General features: G+C 32.6%; 1 protein-coding gene across 1 annotated transcript; it reads left to right on the forward strand.

Annotated features, from left to right (window-relative positions):
• The first annotated feature begins 12,112 nt into the window (after positions 1 to 12,112).
• Positions 12,113 to 14,242, forward strand: LOC139483142 (zinc finger protein 845-like). Its single transcript, XM_071267180.1, has one exon. It carries the CDS (start codon positions 12,184 to 12,186, stop codon positions 14,203 to 14,205), a length of 2,022 nt encoding a protein of 673 aa, XP_071123281.1. The 5' UTR covers positions 12,113 to 12,183; the 3' UTR covers positions 14,206 to 14,242.
• Positions 14,243 to 21,414: the final 7,172 nt, after the last annotated feature.

A 21,414-nucleotide genomic window follows, 5' to 3' on the forward strand; every position in this document is an offset into this window, starting at 1 on the left:
ACACATTGTAATGGTATTAATGCTACATAAAAAATAGATAATTATGAATAAAAAGATTGAATGTGAGGATAGCAACTAAGGATTTTAATAGTATCTCGCAGCATTCCGAAGACGGCACCCAGAGGTCCGAATAAACTTAGTCATATTACAGTCTTTAACAACAGACAGGTAAAGCTGCTTTGCATATGTTTATTACGTATAATCTGATTTTGAAAAGAGAAACAAAAGAAAATAATCATGACTTATTAACCATGTTAACACTATGTCGATATGTATGTTTTATGCTGTGTGTAAATTTTCTTGTTTGAACAAATACGAATAAGGTGCATGCACATGTTTCAAATTTAAAAAGGAATTCCGGACAAGGTAGTTACTAACGTGCACGTGCTAGAAATTTGTGTATTAGTTTAAGATGTTTTTAGTTATTTTTTATAATTTTGATTTGTCCGATGTCTAAGGTAATTGATAAGGTAAACTAAAAAGGGACAGTTACGTATCTGCCTTCATAAACATTCGCATTATAATTACACAATTATGTTCTCTCAACATGCTCAGTGTGGACTTAACAGGCGTCAATAAACTTGGGACATTATTGAAAATAATCAAAATCATATAGAGAATATAACATGTATAAAGTACTAGTCAACGTTTATATGTATAGTTTTATAATTTTAACACGTTCAAGAATAGATAAGAATTTTCCCGCTCAATGGCAGATCCAGTGAGAGAGTCCGGGGGTTGGCATCTCATATTTTTGAAAATTGATGCATAAGAATGGGGAAATGCGGTTGGACCCCTCCCCCTTTTTTCTGAGTGGACAACACCTTTTTTTTTAAATAGCTTGATCCTCCCCACTCCATTTACTATTATAGGGAAATGGAATAATAAAACTGTATAAATCGCACTAAAAAGTGTTTGTACGAATGACTATACACTGTTATTTTCTTTGGTACAAGAAGATAACAAAAGAACTCAACCAAGAAGCTATAAAACCTTGTTATGTTGGAATCTTATAATCACGAACAGATGTTTGCCAAGAATATTTTAGCCTCAGAGACTTTAGTATTTCGAATGACCATCATTCACAATTAAACTTCAGTCTCTTTAATATTTTGAAATATACTTAGACGAGTCACATGCATATAAATTAAAACCAATCAAAATGCTGAGGAATGACTGATAAATATTCCAGCATCACCCAATATCTAAATAAAATGCTATTTAGGAATAAACAAATCTAAAATAACTTTAATTATAGAAGATCGAGAGATATTTATCTATTTGATTTATAAATAATAATCTTGAATATGCTCTTTAAATATAATTGAATGTATTTTGCAAATTATAAAACAGCATCAATTTTGGCAACAATTCCATGCATCGTTTGCAAAAAAACCTTTGTTTCGACTGTGGAGCGAGTAATACTAGTCTATGTATTTCGTGGTAAACGTAGATAAGTGCAGGTGCTCTATATATGAGTATTGCATGGATGCATAGACAATAATAGTGCATTGACCATGTTGACTTGACATATCAACGATATAAGGACGAGGCTTAGAAACGGGGAAATGCGAGGCTGTGTCAAGTCAATGCACTATTATTGTCTTTATACTGCAATCTAAAAAAAAACTTTTTAAATTGTTGTCAAGTTAATGAGTTAAGGTTATTAATTTGTTTTAAATATTGGGGACAAATCCCCTTTAAAAAGGCCTCATATCATGCTCGCGGAGAAATATACAACACAATGAAATGTACATTTACCTGGTGAAACACACACTCGATGGTGAACGAAATCGTTTGAGTATGAATTAAAATATCAACCATAAGCATGATTTATAGGTTGCAAACAAAAAATATTAACAAATGAAATATGTATGTTTTTCCAATAATTGCAAAAGAAACAAGGTTGAATCGTTCCACCATGCAGAGACATATAATACAAATATATGTCTCTGGTTCCACGCATATCCATTAGAAACAAGAACAGGTTGAAGAGGTCGTATGAATAATTAAATATTATCTCGGCAACTTCTATTTAAATATTCATGAGGAAAAGTGATATCGGGTCAGTGACTGTATATGACATAGAAATATAGTCAACGCATTAATTTTTGACTGCTCAAATAGAACGAGTGCAGTATAAATAATTATATACATTTACCTCGTATACGTACCATAGTTATAACAACACTCTCTGTAGGTTATTTCAACATGTTCAAGCAATATCAACTAATAAATCAGAAATTCATATGTTGTTTTCAACTGATAATGTTATCCGTTAACTGTTGTTTATCTGCACAATTTTTGAACTGTAATTAATACTGTAAAAAAGAAAGTTCTCGCATTACCTAGGAAACTGAGTTCTTCCCAATTTTATAAAGTTAAATTGAAGGCCGCAAAGCGCGAGTCGCATAGCTCGAGTCGCAAATTGATTTTAAGCCGTGACAACTTATCTTTCATTAAAAGAAGACACGTTATAAATTAATAACAAGGTTACATATTTGTTATTTTTTATTATATTTTTCTTCTTTTAATAATGATTAAACTATATACCTTACATTATTTTTAACTTACATAATTCGATATTAATACATCTTTTAATTTGATTATTCTTTTAAGGAGATACTTTTTTGGAATGCACCTTCAAACAACCAGATGTGATCGAAAAGGAATATAGATTTCACCCCAAATAGATACATTAAGTGTTAAAGTAATGGATAGCATATTCGAAGGGGAGATAACAATGACAACAACCGTGGAAGGAAAAATTCATTGTGTATTTACAGATGCCATTTGTGAAAAGAGGACGGACACAAATGCAAACCGAAACTGTTAAATTAAACCCCAAATTATTCTCTTGTGTCACGTGTAATAAACAATTAAGAAGTAAGCAAAATTTAAAGACACACGCGAATATAAATGACGATTTAAAGACACACATCAAAAGACATGACGGTCTAAAGACACACACGAAAAAACATGACGGTTTAAAGCCTAACGTATGTGATATATGTGATAAGAGTTTCAAGGGCAGAGGCGACTTGAAAAAGCACATGCGAATACACAGTGGCGAAAAACCTTACAGCTGCGATATTTAGTTTTACAGGTAATTTTTCTAATCATTTGAAAAGACATGATTCAGAAGGTATAAAAGAACATATTAGTTGTTATGTATGTGCAAGGCGTTTCACAGTCAAAGGGGTTGACTGAGCATATGAGAAAACATACCGATATAAGAGACCTACAGCTGTAAGACGTGTGGGAAAGATTTCAAATATCCAAAATGTCTATCAATGCACATGAGAACACATACTAATGACCGCCCATATGGTTGTGAGATATGTAGTAAAATATTTAGTCAAGTTATTTAAAGTATCATTTGAAAATATATACGGGTGATGTAGGTGGAAAACGTTTCGCGTTGAGCACAAGCAGGAAAAGTCTTACTATAGCTTGGAAAATCATCAGAATGATGAGAAAAAAATATCGTTGTAAAGTATGCGGTAGATTTTTTAAGCTTTCAATCGTATTGAAGAGACATCTAAAAACACATACGGGTTATGATAAACCATATGCATGCGATGTATGTGGACAAAAATTCAGGCAGAATGTTTGTCTTACTATTCACATGAGGACCCATAGTCCTATAATATAAGACGCTGCAGGTTCATATCATTTACATTCAACGTTTTTTATCGGATATTTTTTTTTACTTTTAATGTTGAACCGCAATTTTAGTTGCGAATTAGTTGCGGTTCAACATTGATAGTAAAAAAAAAATATCCGATAAAAAACGTTGAATGTAAATGATATGAACCTGCAGCGTCTTACATTATAAGACTAGAGGACCCATACTGACGAGAAACCTTACAAATGCATCGTGTGTGGTAAGACGTTTAGAAAAAACAGTAACCTGAACACACACTTGAAAACACATACGGGTAATAGATATCATAAGTGCGATATGTGCGATAAAACCTTTAACTCCCCGGGAGCATTGTCTTCTCATATAATGGTACATGCGGGTGAGAAACCTTATACTTGTGAAATGTGTGGTAAAGGTTTTACTCATAAAAGCCTCCTGACTACTCACATGGACATACAATCTGATATCAAGGCTTTTGATTGTAAAACATGTGGCAAAAGTTTCAGGGTAAAAAATCATTTAGTGAGTCACACGAGAATACACACAGGTGAAAAACCTTTTAAATGTACTGAATGTGGTAAAAGTTTTGCTGAAAATTGTATTTTAACAATACACAAGAGAACACATACTGGTGAAACTCCATACGAATGTGAAATATGTGATACAAAATTCTCCAACAGTAGTAATTTACATAGGCACGTTAACATGGTTAAACATACCCATAATGATGAGAAACCCTATCCTTGCAATACGTGTGAAAGAGCCTTCGGAGACCAAGCCCAGTTACGAAGAAGCGTTCGATCACACCTGTATGCACAGGTGAAAGGCCATAAAGGTGTGATACGTGTGGTAAGAGATATGCGGATTCAGGTGGATTGAAGAGACACTAAGGAACACACACGGGCATTGAACCCCATAGCTGTGATGTTTGTGATAAAGTTACGTTACAAAGATCACATGAAGAACAAATGCATAAAAATCGGAATTATTGATTTAATATTATTAGGATATCGCATAATTTTTTTCCCCAACGAAGTGGATAGTGACTAGTGGTTTATCTGTTTGGTCTGAGTGGACATCTGGGTCCATGTCTGAAAGTGTTCCGAATAAAGGCAACAGTAGTATACCCTGTTCGAAATTCATAAATCGATACAGAAAAAAACAAATCCGAGTTACAAACTAAAAATGAGGGAAACTTATCAAATATAAGAGAACTACGACACAACAGAAACACAACATTAAAATGTAAAACGAACTATAATATAACAATGGCCATTTTCCTGGCCTGGTACAGGGCATTTTAAGAAAAAAAAATGGTGGGTTGAACCTGGATTTGTGGCATGCCAAACCTCCTGCTTTAATGGCAATGTTAATTATAAAATCATTTTAGAGACGGCACGCTACAAAATGTCACACTCGTTCTGTTCTGAAGCCATATTGAATAGTTATATTGTATACGTATCTCAAAATCAAGCATTAACAAACCAATTAATATAAAAAAGAGTCAGTATCAAATTTGTAGATGAAAATAAAAACAAACCTAGTTTATGATAATGTATTTGCCTTTTATGTGACATCTTTAAATTTATACAAATGAGACTTCTGGCAATATATAAAGTTGCATATATATTCATTAATTAGAAGGTTTGCTTCAACGTGTGTTAAAAGAGGTTTGAAAGAACAAACGTGTGTAACGTATTTTTTGATTTAAAGATATTATGTTCATGATTGGCGACACTTTAATAAAAATACATGTATTTTAAATGAGTTCAACTGTATTCAGTATATTTTTGGTCAAATTTAATTTGTGCATGGCGAGACCTACGTTGAGCTCATATCATTTTCGAGTGTAATCATAATCAACAGAAAGAACTTAACTGATATATGTCGGGGATGACGAGATATAAACTATAGTGGAATCATGGTCAACAGAAACTATTAACTTCACTGATCATGTGAATCATATTATTAGTACTTCAAATTATGGTATTTTTCACCCATTCGGGTAACCAGACATGGTTTCTTTTCAAAACAATCAAGCTTATAACAAGGATAGGGGACTAAGCTAGATCTTATATAGTTAAGAATTATACCGTTTGAAAGTATAGAATTGGCTTGGGAATAGCTTTCAGTAACTGCTAAAAGTTTTATTAAGTTAAAAAAAAAGTATGTCTTTTGAAACCTGCCAATTAAGATTTAGACAGTCACTATTTTAATGTCAGTGTAAATTAATTGATACGGAAAATTACAAATTAAAATAACTTAAACTATATTTTGATTTGAATGCGGACTCTCGATATGAAAAAGGTGCTGATCTTGTTTCGTTAAATTCAATGAATGTTTGATAAAAAAAAAAAGTCTTCTTAAAACTTCCAGAGACTGAGTCCAAATGCTGTCGACGTCGAGGACAGACCGTAAGATCATTTTGTTTCGTCTTCAACACCTTCGGAGAAACAGAAAGGAAAATAAAATGAATTTGTGAACTCCAGCGTAGTCCAGTATTCAATTTTCTTTTCGAATTTAAATTGCTGTATGTATTCACTGTATACAAAACTCCCATTCCATTGTCAATGATTTATATTTACTATAAGCTTTCCATTTTTTTTTTATGTAGCAGCAGTAAGTCTTGATTGAATGTTAATAAGACATTATGGCACCGAGTAATAAATTGTTAAGCATGCATGGTAAATTATAATATAATATAAATATAAGTCCTCTCTTCGAAAATCAACATCATGCTTAGGTTAACCGAAATGAAATATAGATTTGTCACAAGTGACAACTTTTTGTTCTCTTTTCCTGATTTTGCCATCATCGAAATTTTAAGTAGTCAAGAGCAATACGATGTGTGCCACTAGAAGAGCAGAATTGCTTAACCTCCCTGAGGAGAATATAATTTTATTTCCACTTTTTGTTTGGAATCCTGTTGCGAAAATGATAATTTTCAATGCAGTGATGTGTCCAACTTGTGTATGGCCACGGTGTGTCTGATTTCCTTCGACTTCGCTATAAAAGTAAGAGTTGTGGCATAATAGGTATAATTGTTTTTATTTCTTTATAGTGTCTTCTCTTTTTTTTTTTTTTTAAATAAACAAGACAACTGGAATAAAATTACCCCTTTGAAAGCGTCAAAACGTTGAAAACTGTACACGAAAGAGTGAAATACATAATACAAATGAATATATATAGGGCACCGTACGGACAGCGAAATGACATATGTGAAACAATACTAACGGAAAGACTAACGGCCTGATTTATGTAAAAAAAACAAGAATGTGTCCCTAGTACACGGATGCCCCATTCGCACTATCATTTTCTATGTTAAGTGGACAATGAAAATAGAGTAAAAACTCTAATTTGGCATTAAAATTAGAAAGTTCATATCATAGGGAACATGTGTACTAAGTTTCAAGTTGATTGGACTTCAGCTTCATCAAAAACTACCTCGACTAAAAACTTTAACTTAAATTGGGACAGACGGACGGACGGACAGACGGACGGTACGACGAACGAACGGACGAACAGGCCAGAAAACATAATGCCCATAAATGGGACATAACAATGAATGAAAAACAGATATGATCTGTATAATATTGGAAATGAATTCAAGTATTGCTGAGTAAAACTGAGCTGAGGGAATGTGTGACTGTGTGAATCTTTGTTTCAGCTAGTCTAAAATTTCGGTAACTGTTCAAAGGGAAAAAAAACTGAAAACCACATTCACAGTTGAAAACACTTTTCGACTGTAGTACCTACTGTGTGAGCTAGCATATCCAAAATTAATCTCAGCAAATAAGGCAAGTACAAACATAATAAAAAAATATATTTATATGAAAAATATACGTTTTCCAAACTGCATATGCATGTAATATTCTGCCACTGGGTGTTGAGTATCTATCAATCAACCAATATTTCTTTTCTTTTCAATTAATTTTGAAATATAGACAATAATTACTCCTGGCTGTATTTTTGATGGTGCTTTTTTTCTGATACATATTGCCTCAGGGTGAAAGTTGTACATTTCGTTAATGGTTTATCATAAATAAATTTCCATCGAAATATTGCACATTGCATAAAGAGCAGTTGTAAATAGATTTTCCATTCAACGAGCAAGTATATCCTCTTAAAATAAATATGGGATACGGAAATCCATAAGGACAATGTATATATATTTTGGTGAGTAATTTTAATCTAGTTTTACTGAATAGTTTTAAAATATAAAAAAGAAGATGTGGTATGATTGCCAATGAAACAACTCTCCACTAGAGACCAAATGATACAGAAATTAACAACTATAAGTCACCGTACGGCCTTCAACAATGAACAAAGCCCGTACCGCATATAGTCAGCTACAAAGAACATTTTAAAAGTCGTTAAAGCGATTAAAATTTAAAATATAAACTGCTGTGTTAGCACAGGCACACTTCACATGCTTTCCCACATATATTATATATTTTTTTTTAGATATTAATGTTCAGAGACCTCCATACGATTATTGAAAATACACCGACGATTGGAATCAAATTGGTAATAAGTATTAAAGTTTGATTTATTTTTAGAAGTAAACATTTTCCGAATATTATCTTTTTTTGAAGTGGTTCATAAGTGTTTCTCGTTTTTAATAATCATATATAGATTATACCGTTGGTTTTCCTGTTTGAATTGATTGGTTTTACACCAATCATTTTTTAGGGCCTTTTATATATTATAGGTTGCTGTTCGGTGTGAGCCAAGGCTCCGTGTTGAAGACCGTACGTAGACCTATAATGGTTTATTTTCAATACATTGTGACTTGGATGGAGAGTTGTCTCATTGACATTCATTGAGAGAGATATTGTAATGGACGGTGACCATGGTGACACTTTATTAAAATAAATGATCTGTAATATTTTGCCATTGTGTGTTAAGGGTCTGTCAATCAATCAATATTCATTTTCTTTTCAATTTAAATGTAAGAAGTAGACAGTAAGTACATGTACTCATAAATTCAGTTATGACAGGATTTTTATATACATTTATTGCTTCAGGGTGTGTTGTAAACTTCGTTACTGGTTTACCCTCATAATAAATAAATCTACATTGGAACATTTCATAGTATATAAAAAGCCGTGCACTATGGTGGAAAGATTTTCCTTTCAAAAATCAAGAAAGTGTATGTATTGAAAATAAATACGAACTACAAAATTCCATAAAGACAGTATATGTAGACTTTCGGTGAGTAACTTTGTGTAAATTATGAACAAATGAAAAAACATTTCAATATGTCTAAGCACATATTAGAATGATTTGAATTTTAAACATAGTGATTGCTGTGAAATCACAAAAACACTTCACAAGCTTTACACAATATTTATTTGACAGTAAAGTCTATACCTCAAGTAAAATCCATACCTCAGACTTCAGGATTGACGAAAAAAGCTATTGGAATCGATTTGATATTGTGCAAGTATAATTTATCTTCAGTACCATGAGCAAATCGACAATTCTCGAGCGAATCCGCTACTCTCCTTCTGAAGGTACGGAATCGGCCGAGTAGTGACGAATGTACCATGATCATGACGACCTAGCTGAATATCATCGTCTGAAAGGGTTTTAACAATGTTCTTCTGTGTAAACAATGACGTAATATCTGGCTTATTAGAACTAGAACACATATTCTATGATCTTTATTCCGTTGGGAACAAAAAGTTTTTCGGTGAAAATAGTATCACAGAGCAATTCTTCCATTTGGAACTTTTTATTTCATGACTTCTCATTTTCATCAATGCCCTTCTCAATATGCGTGGTTAATTTTTGGGGAAAAAGGGAAATATTTCTACTCAGAGTACTTATTATATAAAACAAAATAAAATATAATGTAAAACATAATGAAATTCATCGCCGATATCTCCAGAAACGCTCTGCTAAAGAAACTCTGAGTTACTAAATAAGTACTAAATAAACATTTTCAATTTTCTATGGCAATATTTTGTCATAAGCAATTTATGATATATTTTTGTAGTTTAGATTTAGAACAAATTGTGATGTTCTGTATAGTTAAATTCAATTGCACACAGCAAGAACATTATTGTTCATTACTGACTAATTACATTATTCATATTATTGGAATTTGGACTTGTTTGATCTATCGGAGATAAATATTATATAATTACTGTGTCCTACTGTAATTAGGGTAAAATTAATCATTGCTTATGTCTTAAACGGATTATTTTCACTTTTCTTGGCAGCTGTCACTTATCAATATTACTCATATAAATGGGTATAAGATATTGAAATGGACCACGGACGATATAGCAACTTTACCTGACCATATAGGAAAATAGGTATTTAGTCGGATCTTAACACGTACTTGTGATTTGGTTAAAACCGGTTTTGTTCAAAATATTATACGAAGAAATGTCAAAATGTTCAGGACTTAATTAAATACGTATTTCGGTAGGATGGTGCAAGCATACGATTTTTATTGCGTCTTACACTTTGAGAAGCGAATAATCTTCAACTACTTTATTCAAATATTGTGTAAAAACGTTAATTTTGAGCTATGAAAGTCAAGTGGCTCGAGTATTTTTCTGAGGAAGTTTTAAAAAATTGCAAAGAAATATTTTTACATTGGGTTAGCTTTCATTAGTCTTAACTATCTATAGATTAACAACTTTTGGTTATATTTATAATTTAGAATCATCATTGAAGGTGGGGGACGATTTCGCAGATAACTAATTATATTGATGTGCCATTTGTGTGCAAGAGTGACATTTCGTTGTATTATGTGCCAATTCGAAAAAGTTATGCGAGTATTCTCTCCCCTTAATAGGTTCATTATTTTATAATTAAGTTTAGGTTTCTTATATAATTTTGAATAATTTCAAAATGTATCAATTCAATATATTTCAGTTTTTGTTATTGGTGTATCAAAAACATTGATGTACGAATATAATTTCATTAATTTGAAACGTTTAAAATGATTACATACCAATATAAAGAACCGTTCATCATTTTTGAAAAAGACTATGAACGTAAATCGATTTATTCATCTTCCCTTGGTTACAGATTGAATGGGAAATGAACCAGCGTAATATAATGGTAATCACAGAGAGGGACCAGCAAGCAATTTTTAATTGTAGCTTATTCAACGTTAAAACAATTTTCCAATATAAACGAATGTTACTTTATACAAATATAAGGACTTTGTTAGCTAAATCTACAAATTTTATTAGATATTATGATTTTTTATTGCAATAGATTAATATGCTAGACGATAAATATCATGAATAACCAGCCAAATTTTATACTTTAATTCCTTTGCCTGCAGAAAGTTGATTTTGATTTATGCTATGTGAGTACTCTCTATTTGTTACTCGTTTAATTCTGTGCTTTCTTGCGGCCTATTCTACCCTTTTGAGTTAAACGAAAAAGAAAGACAGAACTTTATTCCAATCTAAACTATTTTTTATTTACATTTACAATATATTTTATATAGCTGGGGCACTTTACCTCACACCTTAAAATGTTGAAACAACAGTTAAGATTTCTGTGAAACAAGATTATTATCTGAAAAAAAAACTCAGGAATATAGAAATATAGATTCTTTACACGTCCAGCCTATCATCAATAAGAAGTTTCTTCTGAATCATTATCTGTACCTTTCATTGAAGGCCGTACCGTCATTTTCACAAATTCGTTAAAATTCGATCAACAGGGGTGCATGTGGCAACAAAGTTGCCAAAATATTAAAATGTAATAGTAAACTTTGTGTTATTCAAACATTTATAAAAGTGGAATTGTGAAATAATATTTCAAAAGAAGCAGTCAACTTTTGTAAAATGTTGTCAAAACAAGCTGAAAAACATCAATGATATATTATTGGCTTGCAAGTCAATTATGATTCAACTGATTTAAATCCGTATTCATACGAACCTCAATGTAACCCTTATCTTGTATGGGCTATGCTTTTCTAGTGAAGCATTTTTTGTTATTGAAAAGGAAAGATTGCTAACAATAAAAAGTGAAACAAGGAAACCACCAAAAAGACACCTTTTGTAGACTGATTCTAGTCACAAAAAAAATCGTTCAAATACCAATAAAACGATGATTTACATATTTTCAATTTATGAAATGAAACGATTACACGTACTAACTTATGCATTAAAATTATTGTTTATATCAGGAGCCTGTAATTCAGTGGTTGTCGTTTGTTTATGTGTTAAATATAATTTTGTTTTTGTTCGTTTTTTGTACATGAATTAGGCCGTTAGTTTTCTCGTTTGAATTGTTGTACATTGTCATTTCGGGGCCGTTTATGACTGACTGTGCGGTATGGGCTTTTATGTGACCTATAGTTGTTAATTTTTGTGTCATTTGGTCTCTTGTGGAGAGTTGTCTCATTGTCAATCGTACCACATCTTCTATTTTTATATATATTATATCCTTTTACTAATTAACATTGAACTTTATTTCAGATTTTAGGAGATTGTACTGATAGGGAGGTACATTTAAACAATTGAAAATACAAGAAGAGTGTGTCAGATTTTACCGATGCAATGGATGCAGACAAATCAACAGACAACATTTCCAAATATGAAATTGACATGAAAGCAACAAGTCTGAAAGCCGTGGAAGAAAAAGCAACCAGTGATTCTTCCGAAAATAGAGAGCTAGAAAATGAAACCAAAATAGTAGATTCGAGAGACAAACCATTCTCTTGTTTCACGTGTAACAAGAGTTTTCGTACTAAACAAAGTCTAAATGCACATATGAAAAGACATGACGGGTTTAAGCCTCACATCTGTGAAGTGTGCCATAAGCGTTTTGTTGACAAAGGCGACTTGAAAAAGCATCTCCGAATACACAGCGGGGAGAAACCTTACAGCTGCAATATTTGTGGCAGAACATTTAGATTTACAAGTAGTCGTGTGTCTCATATGAAAAGACACAAAGGTACCAAAGAACATCGCTGTGACATATGTGGTTCAAGTTTTACAGACAAGGGTGATTTGACAAAGCATATGAGAAGAAAACATGGCGACAAGAGACCATACAGCTGTACCACATGTGGTAAAGACTTCAAATACCCCAACACTCTGGTAATACATATGAGAATACATACGAAGGAGCGACCTCATAGTTGTGAGATATGTGGTAAAAGCTTTAGAGAACAACTTACTTTAAAGTATCACATGAAAATACATACCGGTGACAGACCGTATAAATGCGTTGTGTGTGAAAAAAGCTTTGCGTATAACACAAGCATGAAAATCCATATGCGAACACACAATTCTGAGGAACCCACTAGACCTTATAAATGTGAAGTATGTGAAAGCAGATTTATAACGAAAGGGGATCTAGCAAAACACATTAAGATACACAGTGACAAAACCCCATACTGCTGTTCAATATGCGGTAAATGTTTTAAGATGAAAAGCTATTTAAGAACTCACATGAGAACACATAATGAGGAAAAAACACACGGATGTCCTACATGCGGTAAACATTTTAGAGATAGAGGACAACTTTCAAAACACATGATTTATCATAATGATGAGAAAAAATATCGTTGTGAAATATGTGGTAGATGTTTTAAGCTTGCCAGCTATTTGAAGGAACACATGGAAACACATACCGGTTTTGATAAACCACATGAATGTTATGTATGTGGTAAAAGGTTCAGAAAGAATCATTGTCTTACGATTCATATGAGGACCCATACTGATGAAAAACCTTTCAAATGCAACGTGTGTGAAAAGGCGTTTAAACAAAGCAGTAACCTGAACACACACTTGAAAACACATACGGGTAATAGATATCATAAGTGCAATGTGTGCGATAAAACCTTTAACTCTCCGGGAGAACTGTCTTCTCATATGATGGTACATACGGGCGAGAAACCTTATTCTTGTGACAAATGTGGTAAAGGTTTTACTCATAAAAGCCTCCTGACTACTCACATGGACATACATTCTGATATCAAGGCTTTTGATTGTGAAACTTGCGGTAAAAGTTTCCGGTTAAAAAACCATTTAGTAAGCCACATGAGAACGCACACAGGTGAAAAACCTTTTAAATGTACTGAATGTGGCAAAAGTTTTGCTGAAAATGGGGCTTTAACAATACATAAGAGAACACATTCCGGCGAAACACCATACGAATGTGAAGTATGTGACAGAAAATTCTCACATATAAGTAATTTACAAAGGCACGTTAAAAATACCCATAATGGAGAAAAACGCTTTCCTTGTGATTCGTGCGATAGAGCATTCGGAGACAACGCTCAGTTAAAGAGACACATAAGAACACACACGGGTGAAAGACCATTCAAGTGCGAAACTTGTGGTAAGACCTATCAAGATACTGGTGCATTGAAGCGACACAAAGGAACACATACGGGCATCAAACCGTATAGCTGTGATACATGTGATAAACAGTTTTTAACCGGATATGAGCTGACCATTCACCAGAGAGTACACACCGGTTACAAGCCATACACGTGTGACAGATGTGGAAAAGGATTTAATCAAAAAACGCGTTACAGAGATCACACGAACAAAAACTGCATTGAGATCTAATTTATCATCTAATAATTTCATAATAATTAAATATGCAGAGGAGACTTTTATAGAAAGTTGTAGACTACAAATGGCAACATATGTTTCTTTTCTTTCAATCGTTTGTATATACAAATTATCTTTAATTGCTGCTTTGATAAGGAATGAAACATAAATAAAGCACTGTATTTCGAACTAAGTAGTAATGTATTATTGTAAATGCACTGATGTCAAGACACACTTATATAACTTCGTTATGCGACAAAAATTGATAATTGATGTCTCAGATACAAAAAACCCAACCTTATAATTTTTTCTCCCTTCATCTGGGTTGATCAGTTGACTTAAGCTTGTGTCAATTGTGATTTAATAATTCATTGGTTGTCCTGAATAGCACATTTTTCTCTGGACATTGAAAGCGACAAACAACAATGTAAATCTAATATTATTTGACAATAGAAAAATCACAACTTCAACCAGAAAATTGTTTTTGGTTATTCAATTTAGATTATTGATATATTTAGAAATAAACACATAGTAATGGTCTCCTTTCTTTTCCGGAGTACCTGGGATCACTTCCTGTCTTTTGGTGGAGTTCGTATTGCTCAGTCTTGACTTTTCCATGTTGTGTTTTGTAGACTGTTGTATGTGTTTTTGTTGTTTTTCTTCTTTTCTACAATCGAGATTCTAGTTTGACTTAGACGAATAAGTTTGGTTATAACTTTGGTATCACCCGCCTTTTTTATGAATTGAAGGGGATGTGGAGTACAAATATACGTCAATTAAATGGAATCCAACGGGAAAAATTTCAAAATGACATATATATTATAGTTCTTTAGACAGATTATAAAATTGAGAATGGAAAGTTAACGGGAAATTTGTCAAAGAGACAACATCAGATAAGTCTTAATACAGACTTTTCAGACATGGCCTTTAACAATGAGTAAAATACGAGTCGTTTAGTAAGCTTTAAAAGGCACCACCATAACAAAATACCAGAATTAAATAATTTAAAAGAGAAACAAGCGACTACCACTGACTTGTTGCATCTTTGAAACGGGCTTAAAAATCATAGCCAGCACACACATCTTCCTTAATACAAGGCCGTAGCTAGGCATCTTATTTTAGTGAGGCAAAATAATTGAGCCGAGCGAAGCGAGGCGAAATTTTTTTTTGGAGATATGTAATGAATGGTGCAAAATCCTGCATTCTAGGCATTTTTAGAGAGTTTGATAATGTTTTGAATTTGGACACTTTTTATATAAATTTTTCATTTTTTTAGACTTTTACGAAGGATTTGTAGTTTACTAAACAAATCCTTGCTTTTACTAACACCAAATTTTTAACAACTTTATTTAAATTTATATGCAAGATAATCATACAAATATCACTGATTTGAGTCTGCTGCCAGAACATAGAACAAACATCGATTCAGTAGAGTTTTCCAAAGTTTTCTATGGCCGGTTCAGTCAAATCGCTTCAGAATCATAATTTGGTCTGCTGATATCCTTATCGCGATGAACATGGAGCATGGCAAGACCGCACAATCTCGCGCCACTCATGCAGGCTCTTTTCCAAGTTTTCAGTTGTTTCAGGGCATTCTGTGTTTCTAAAGGTAGCACATCATCATCAACACAATGATCAATGTCTTCTTCCAATTCCTTCTCCATCAGCAATCTGGTAGTAGCATCGGTAGTAACAGTTGTGTTTGCAAAAGGGAAATAAGCTTTCCTGTAGGCACCATCATACAGTCGCAGTTACAAAATATTAATCTCGCTTTAAATTTATGCTGACAAAGAGTAGACAAACTAGGGATAGAATGAGATAAGATACATGTATATGATTCTATCTATAGAGTAAGTATATATGGGTACAGGATAATTGGAATGGATTTTTTGACGTTTGTACATGTAGTTCCGTAATTTCAAATTATTTCTTGAAATAGTTGGTGGTATTTTAGTTCCAGAATCTATAAATTTAGTGGTTAGGGTTTGGGGGTATCCGATTCCGAAACCCCGAATATAAAGAAACGAAATTCCGTAGTCCCGAATAAGTAAAGACAAAATCCTGTGTTAAAGGTTCTACCATTCCTCAATAATATCAAATTGGAATATGGGATATTCTTTCAATTTTTAAGGTTAAAGAAACATGGATAAAAACAAATCCATGCATTCATGTTTCATAATTTGTTTATATTTCATTTATCTGTAAAGAGAAAGTTTAAAGTTCGTGAAATGAATACGCAGACAGGACTGCTCCCTTGCGATGCCCAGTACTTGATTTGTCAAAAGTTGGTGAAACGGAGAAATGAATACGCAGACAGGACTGCCACCTTCCGAAGACCAGTACTGTATATGTCAGTCTACTTATTGTTTTTTGATTGTTCTAATGAAGTTATATGCTATACTCAGACTCTGTTTAAAAAAAAAAGTTTACTAGAACTGTTCCTTCTTTACCTTCAGTGTCGCTTTTCCTTTTTCTGCAACAGCCTGTTTTTAACTCGAGATCCATGATGATTATCGTTACTATAGGTTAATGTAATCGAGAAACATCACCCGTTGAGATGCTTAGTTATATCCAGGAAGAATAGTTTAAAACTAATGATGACAAGTTATAGAAATTAAGGTTGAGACAGAACAACAAATGACTATTATATTTATATATATGTATAAAAAAAATAATCTGTATCGAAATTTTAGTGAGGCAATTGCCTCACTTGCCTCAATGGTAGCTACGGCCTTGCTAATAGGGAATAGTGGTTTAATACTACAACATTTGAATAAACTGAAAATATCAGTTGGAAAGAGCTTGACTCATCAGAACTATTGTTATGCTTTTCGTCAGCCATGTTTTTAGAAAAAGGCGTTGAAAAGTATGCAACATTTCAAACAGACCCTTTTACTAATTAGCATTCATGCGTGATGATAAAATTAATTGTACCAAGCATTACCTGCGGTTATAGCATAAACACTTACTGCATTCCTTGTTGTTCCATTTCCTTAGAAAAACCCTGTTATTGCCTCACTTTTTGTTAAATTTTATGTGATATCAAGAAAGGTTTCTCATTTGGAAATATTTTTGAAGTTTTATGTAATATGATAGCTCCGTAAAGAATTTATTTCCTTAAGAATAAGATAAGCTAGCCTTTAGTTCAGTGGTTGTCGTTGGTTCATGTATATATATATGTCGTATTTGATTTTCGTAAACTGTTATATTATAAATTAGGCCGTAAGTTTTCTGAAATGAATTATTTCATATTTTCATGTAGGGGCCTTTTTTAGCCGACCATACGGTATGAGTTTTTCTCATCGTTGAATGACTTATGGTTGCCTATAATTGCTTACATCCATTTCATTCGAGAGTAAGAGTTTTGTGACAAAATGTACCTGATACACAATAGACATAAAAAAAAACCAACAACACATTATCATTACTGCTCATAATCGACTAAAATACTTTAATTTGTTTGGCATTTAAAACATTTAAAACATTTCAACACCTTTCAAAGTGACAATTTCATTTCCTATATTTGATCAGAAAAAGCTTTACCAATCTCGCGCTCATCTATGAGGGGGGGATCTATTTATTTTATTCTTATAATGATAGACTATACACAGTGTACAGACAATACAAACCAATTATATACGACGTTGCAATCGATAACGCCTAGTTCAATAGACAACATCAGGGTGGTAAAACACTACGGTGGAGGAATAAAAAAAAAGCACAGTCATTCACTGAAAACTAAATATTGAGCATTAGCAAACTGTTGATGACCTCAAGTGATTCGGAAATGCAAGTGGTTCTTTTTCCAGATGTTGCATCCGTCGTGTTACTAATGCAGGAAAATCCGATCCGAAAAAATCCTTCGTTAATTTCACAATCAAGGTGTAATACCACCATTGATATTCCCCTACTAGTCTTTGTTAAATTTGCACTTTTCCAAAAAATGTGTAGAATTTATCTTTGTTTCAAATAAAGCTATACTTTGCATGAGTAAAGTTTTATCCTGTCCAGTACTAAAGAAAAAAATTCACATAACATTTCATTGCATATAAGAAAATAACCATCACTGGAAGTTAACCAATCAAATTGCTCCCCTTATTTTATCTGTGTACAAGGTTTAGTCACCATGTAACCTCAAGATTACAAAATATTCTATAGAAATCCCAAATAAAAAAAAATGGTGTTTTAAAATACCCAAGACATATGTTTATGACACAGAAATCTTTTACTGCAATAAAATGTAGGATTAATTACCTACAACTGTCAAATTCAAGGGAATATTTTTTTCGACCTATTACCTGTGGTAATAGCATAAACACTTACTACATTCCTTGTTGTTCGATTTTTTCATAAAAACCCTGTTATCGGTTTAAACCTTGTGTGATTCATATCGACAAAATTTTCTTGTTTGGGAAACCTTTCGATGTTTTAAAGTAATATAATAGCTCCTTCAAGATATCATTTCCCTCGTGGTTGTCGTTTGTTCATGTTTGACATATTAAATTTTCGTAAACTCTTTTGATATACATTAGGCCGTAATGTTTCTGAATTGAATTATTTCATATTTTCTTGTAGGGGTCTTTTATAGCCGACCATTCGGAATGAGTTTTTCACATCGTTGAATGACTTACAGTTGCCTATAATTGCTTACATCCACTTCATTTGAACTTTGGTGAATAGTTGTCTCATTGGCAATCATACACCAATTCTCTTTATTTCATTTTTATATAAACCAAAGCAGTATAAGCTTTTATGTGTTTACTATAAACCATTTTTCATAAAACATAGAACTTTAATTTGTCTTTAAGGTTTTTTGTATAGGAAATACGAATCGAGGTGAAGGTCAAGATCTTGATATTGTCTTGATATCAAACAAATAAATATTTTATTTTCAAAAATGAATCGTAAGAGGTTTGTGACAAAATGTACCTGATACACAATAGACATAAAAAACCCAGCACATTATCATTACTGCTCTTAAACAACTTTAAGACATTTCAACACATTTCAATGTGACAATTTCCATTCCTATATTTGAACAGAAAAAGCTTTACCAGTCTCACGCTCATCTATTAGGAGCGGGGGTATCTATATTTTTAGAATTCTTATAATGATAGACTATACACAGTGTACAGACAATACAAACCAATTATATACGACGTTGCAATCGATAACGCCTAGTTCAATAGACAACATCAGGGTGGTAAAACACTACGGTGGAGGAATAAAAAAAAAAAGCACAGTCATTCACTGAAAACTAAATATTGAGCATTATCAAACTGTTGATGACCTCAAGTGATTCGGAAATGCAAGTGGTTCTTTTTCCAGATGTTGCATCCGTCGTGTTACTAATGCAGGAAAATCCGATCCGAAAAAATCCTTCGTTAATTTCACAATTAAGGTGTAATACCACCATTGATATTCCCCTACTAGTCTTTGTTAAATTTGCACTTTTCCAAAAAATGTGTAGAATTTATCTTTGTTTCAAATAAAGAAATGCTTTGCATGAGTAAAGTTTTATCCTGTCCAGTACTAAAGAAAAAAATTCACATAACATTTCATTGCATATAAGAAAATAACCATCACTGGAAGTTAACCAATCAAATTGCTCCCCTTATTTTATCTGTGTACAAGGTTTAGTCACCATGTAACCTCAAGATTACAAAATATTCTCTAGAAATCCCAAATAAAAAAAAAATGGTGTTTTAAAATACCCAAGACATATGTTTATGACACAGAAATCTTTTACTGCAATAAAATGTAGGATTAATTACCTACAACTGTCAAATTCAAGGGAATATTTTTTTCGACCTATTACCTGTGGTAATAGCATAAACACTTACTACATTCCTTGTTGTTCGATTTTTTCATAAAAACCCTGTTATCGGTTTAAACCTTGTGTGATTCATATCGACAAAATTTTCTTGTTTGGGAAACCTTTCGATGTTTTAAAGTAATATAATAGCTCCTTCAAGATGTCATTTCCCTCGTGGTTGTCGTTTGTTCATGTTTGACATATTAAATTTTCGTAAACTCTTTTGATATACATTAGGCCGTAATGTTTCTGAATTGAAATATTTCATATTTTCTTGTAGGGGTCTTTTATAGCCGACCATTCGGAATGAGTTTTTCACATCGTTGAATGACTTACAGTTGCCTATAATTGCTTACATCTACTTCATTTGAACTTTGGTGAATAGTTGTCTCATTGGCAACCATACACCAATTCTCTTTATTTCATTTTTATATAAACCAAAGCAGTATAAGCTTTTATGTGTTTACTATAAACCATTTTTCATAAAACATAGAACTTTAATTTGTCTTTAAGGTTTTTTGTATAGGAAATACGAATCGAGGTGAAGGTCAAGATCTTGATATTGTCTTGATATCAAACAAATAAATATTTTATTTTCAAAAATGAATCGAAAGAGGTTTTTGACAAAATGTACCTGATACACAATAGACATAAAAAAAACCCAGCACATTATCATTACTGCTCTTAATTCTTATAATGATAGACTATACACAGTGTACAGCTGACAATACAAACCAATTATATACGACGTTGCAATCGATAACGCCTAGTTCAATAGACAACATCAGGGTGGTAAAACACTACGGTGGAGGAATATAAAAAAAAGCACAGTCATTCACTGAAAACTAAATATTGAGCATTAGCAAACTGTTGATGACCTCAAGTGATTCGGAAATGCAAGTGGTTCTTTTTTCAGATGTTGCATCCGTCGTGTTACTTAAACAATTGAACAGCCGATCCGAAAAAAATCCTTTGTTAATTCCACAATCAAGGAAAAGTGGACGGGATTGTGGCTACGACTATCAGAACATATCCATGGTAATCTAAGACGTATATTCCATAAGACAACCAACTCACGATGGCTCCTATAAAAACTCCTCAAATATACCAATCTTTTAATTTGTTACGCTAGAACCGTAACGCCAAGAGCACGACTCGTTTGAATTAGACTCATCAGTAACGATTGAATAAAAAAAGACCAAATCTATCGACTTTGAAGAACATTAAAAACTAACTAAGGTGTGAACAAAAAAGTGTTTCGAATAATTACACATTTTATAACACTTTCTAAACCAACCCTCACTGTTAATTTCTAAATATAAGTCAAAATATAACGTAGACTTCAATAGGTTCTTTGGGATAAAAGCATCATATATTCTCGTCCTCATGTGAAAGTAATATTTGAAACT

The sequence above is a fragment of the Mytilus edulis genome, chromosome 1, assembly GCF_963676685.1.
Source record: "Mytilus edulis chromosome 1, xbMytEdul2.2, whole genome shotgun sequence".
NCBI classification, from domain to species: domain Eukaryota; kingdom Metazoa; phylum Mollusca; class Bivalvia; order Mytilida; family Mytilidae; genus Mytilus; species Mytilus edulis.

Excerpts from the sequence above, each read along its gene's own strand:
- LOC139483142 (XM_071267180.1), top strand. The coding sequence starts at position 12,184 with ATGGATGCAGACAAATCAACAGACAACATTTCCAAATATGAAATTGAC.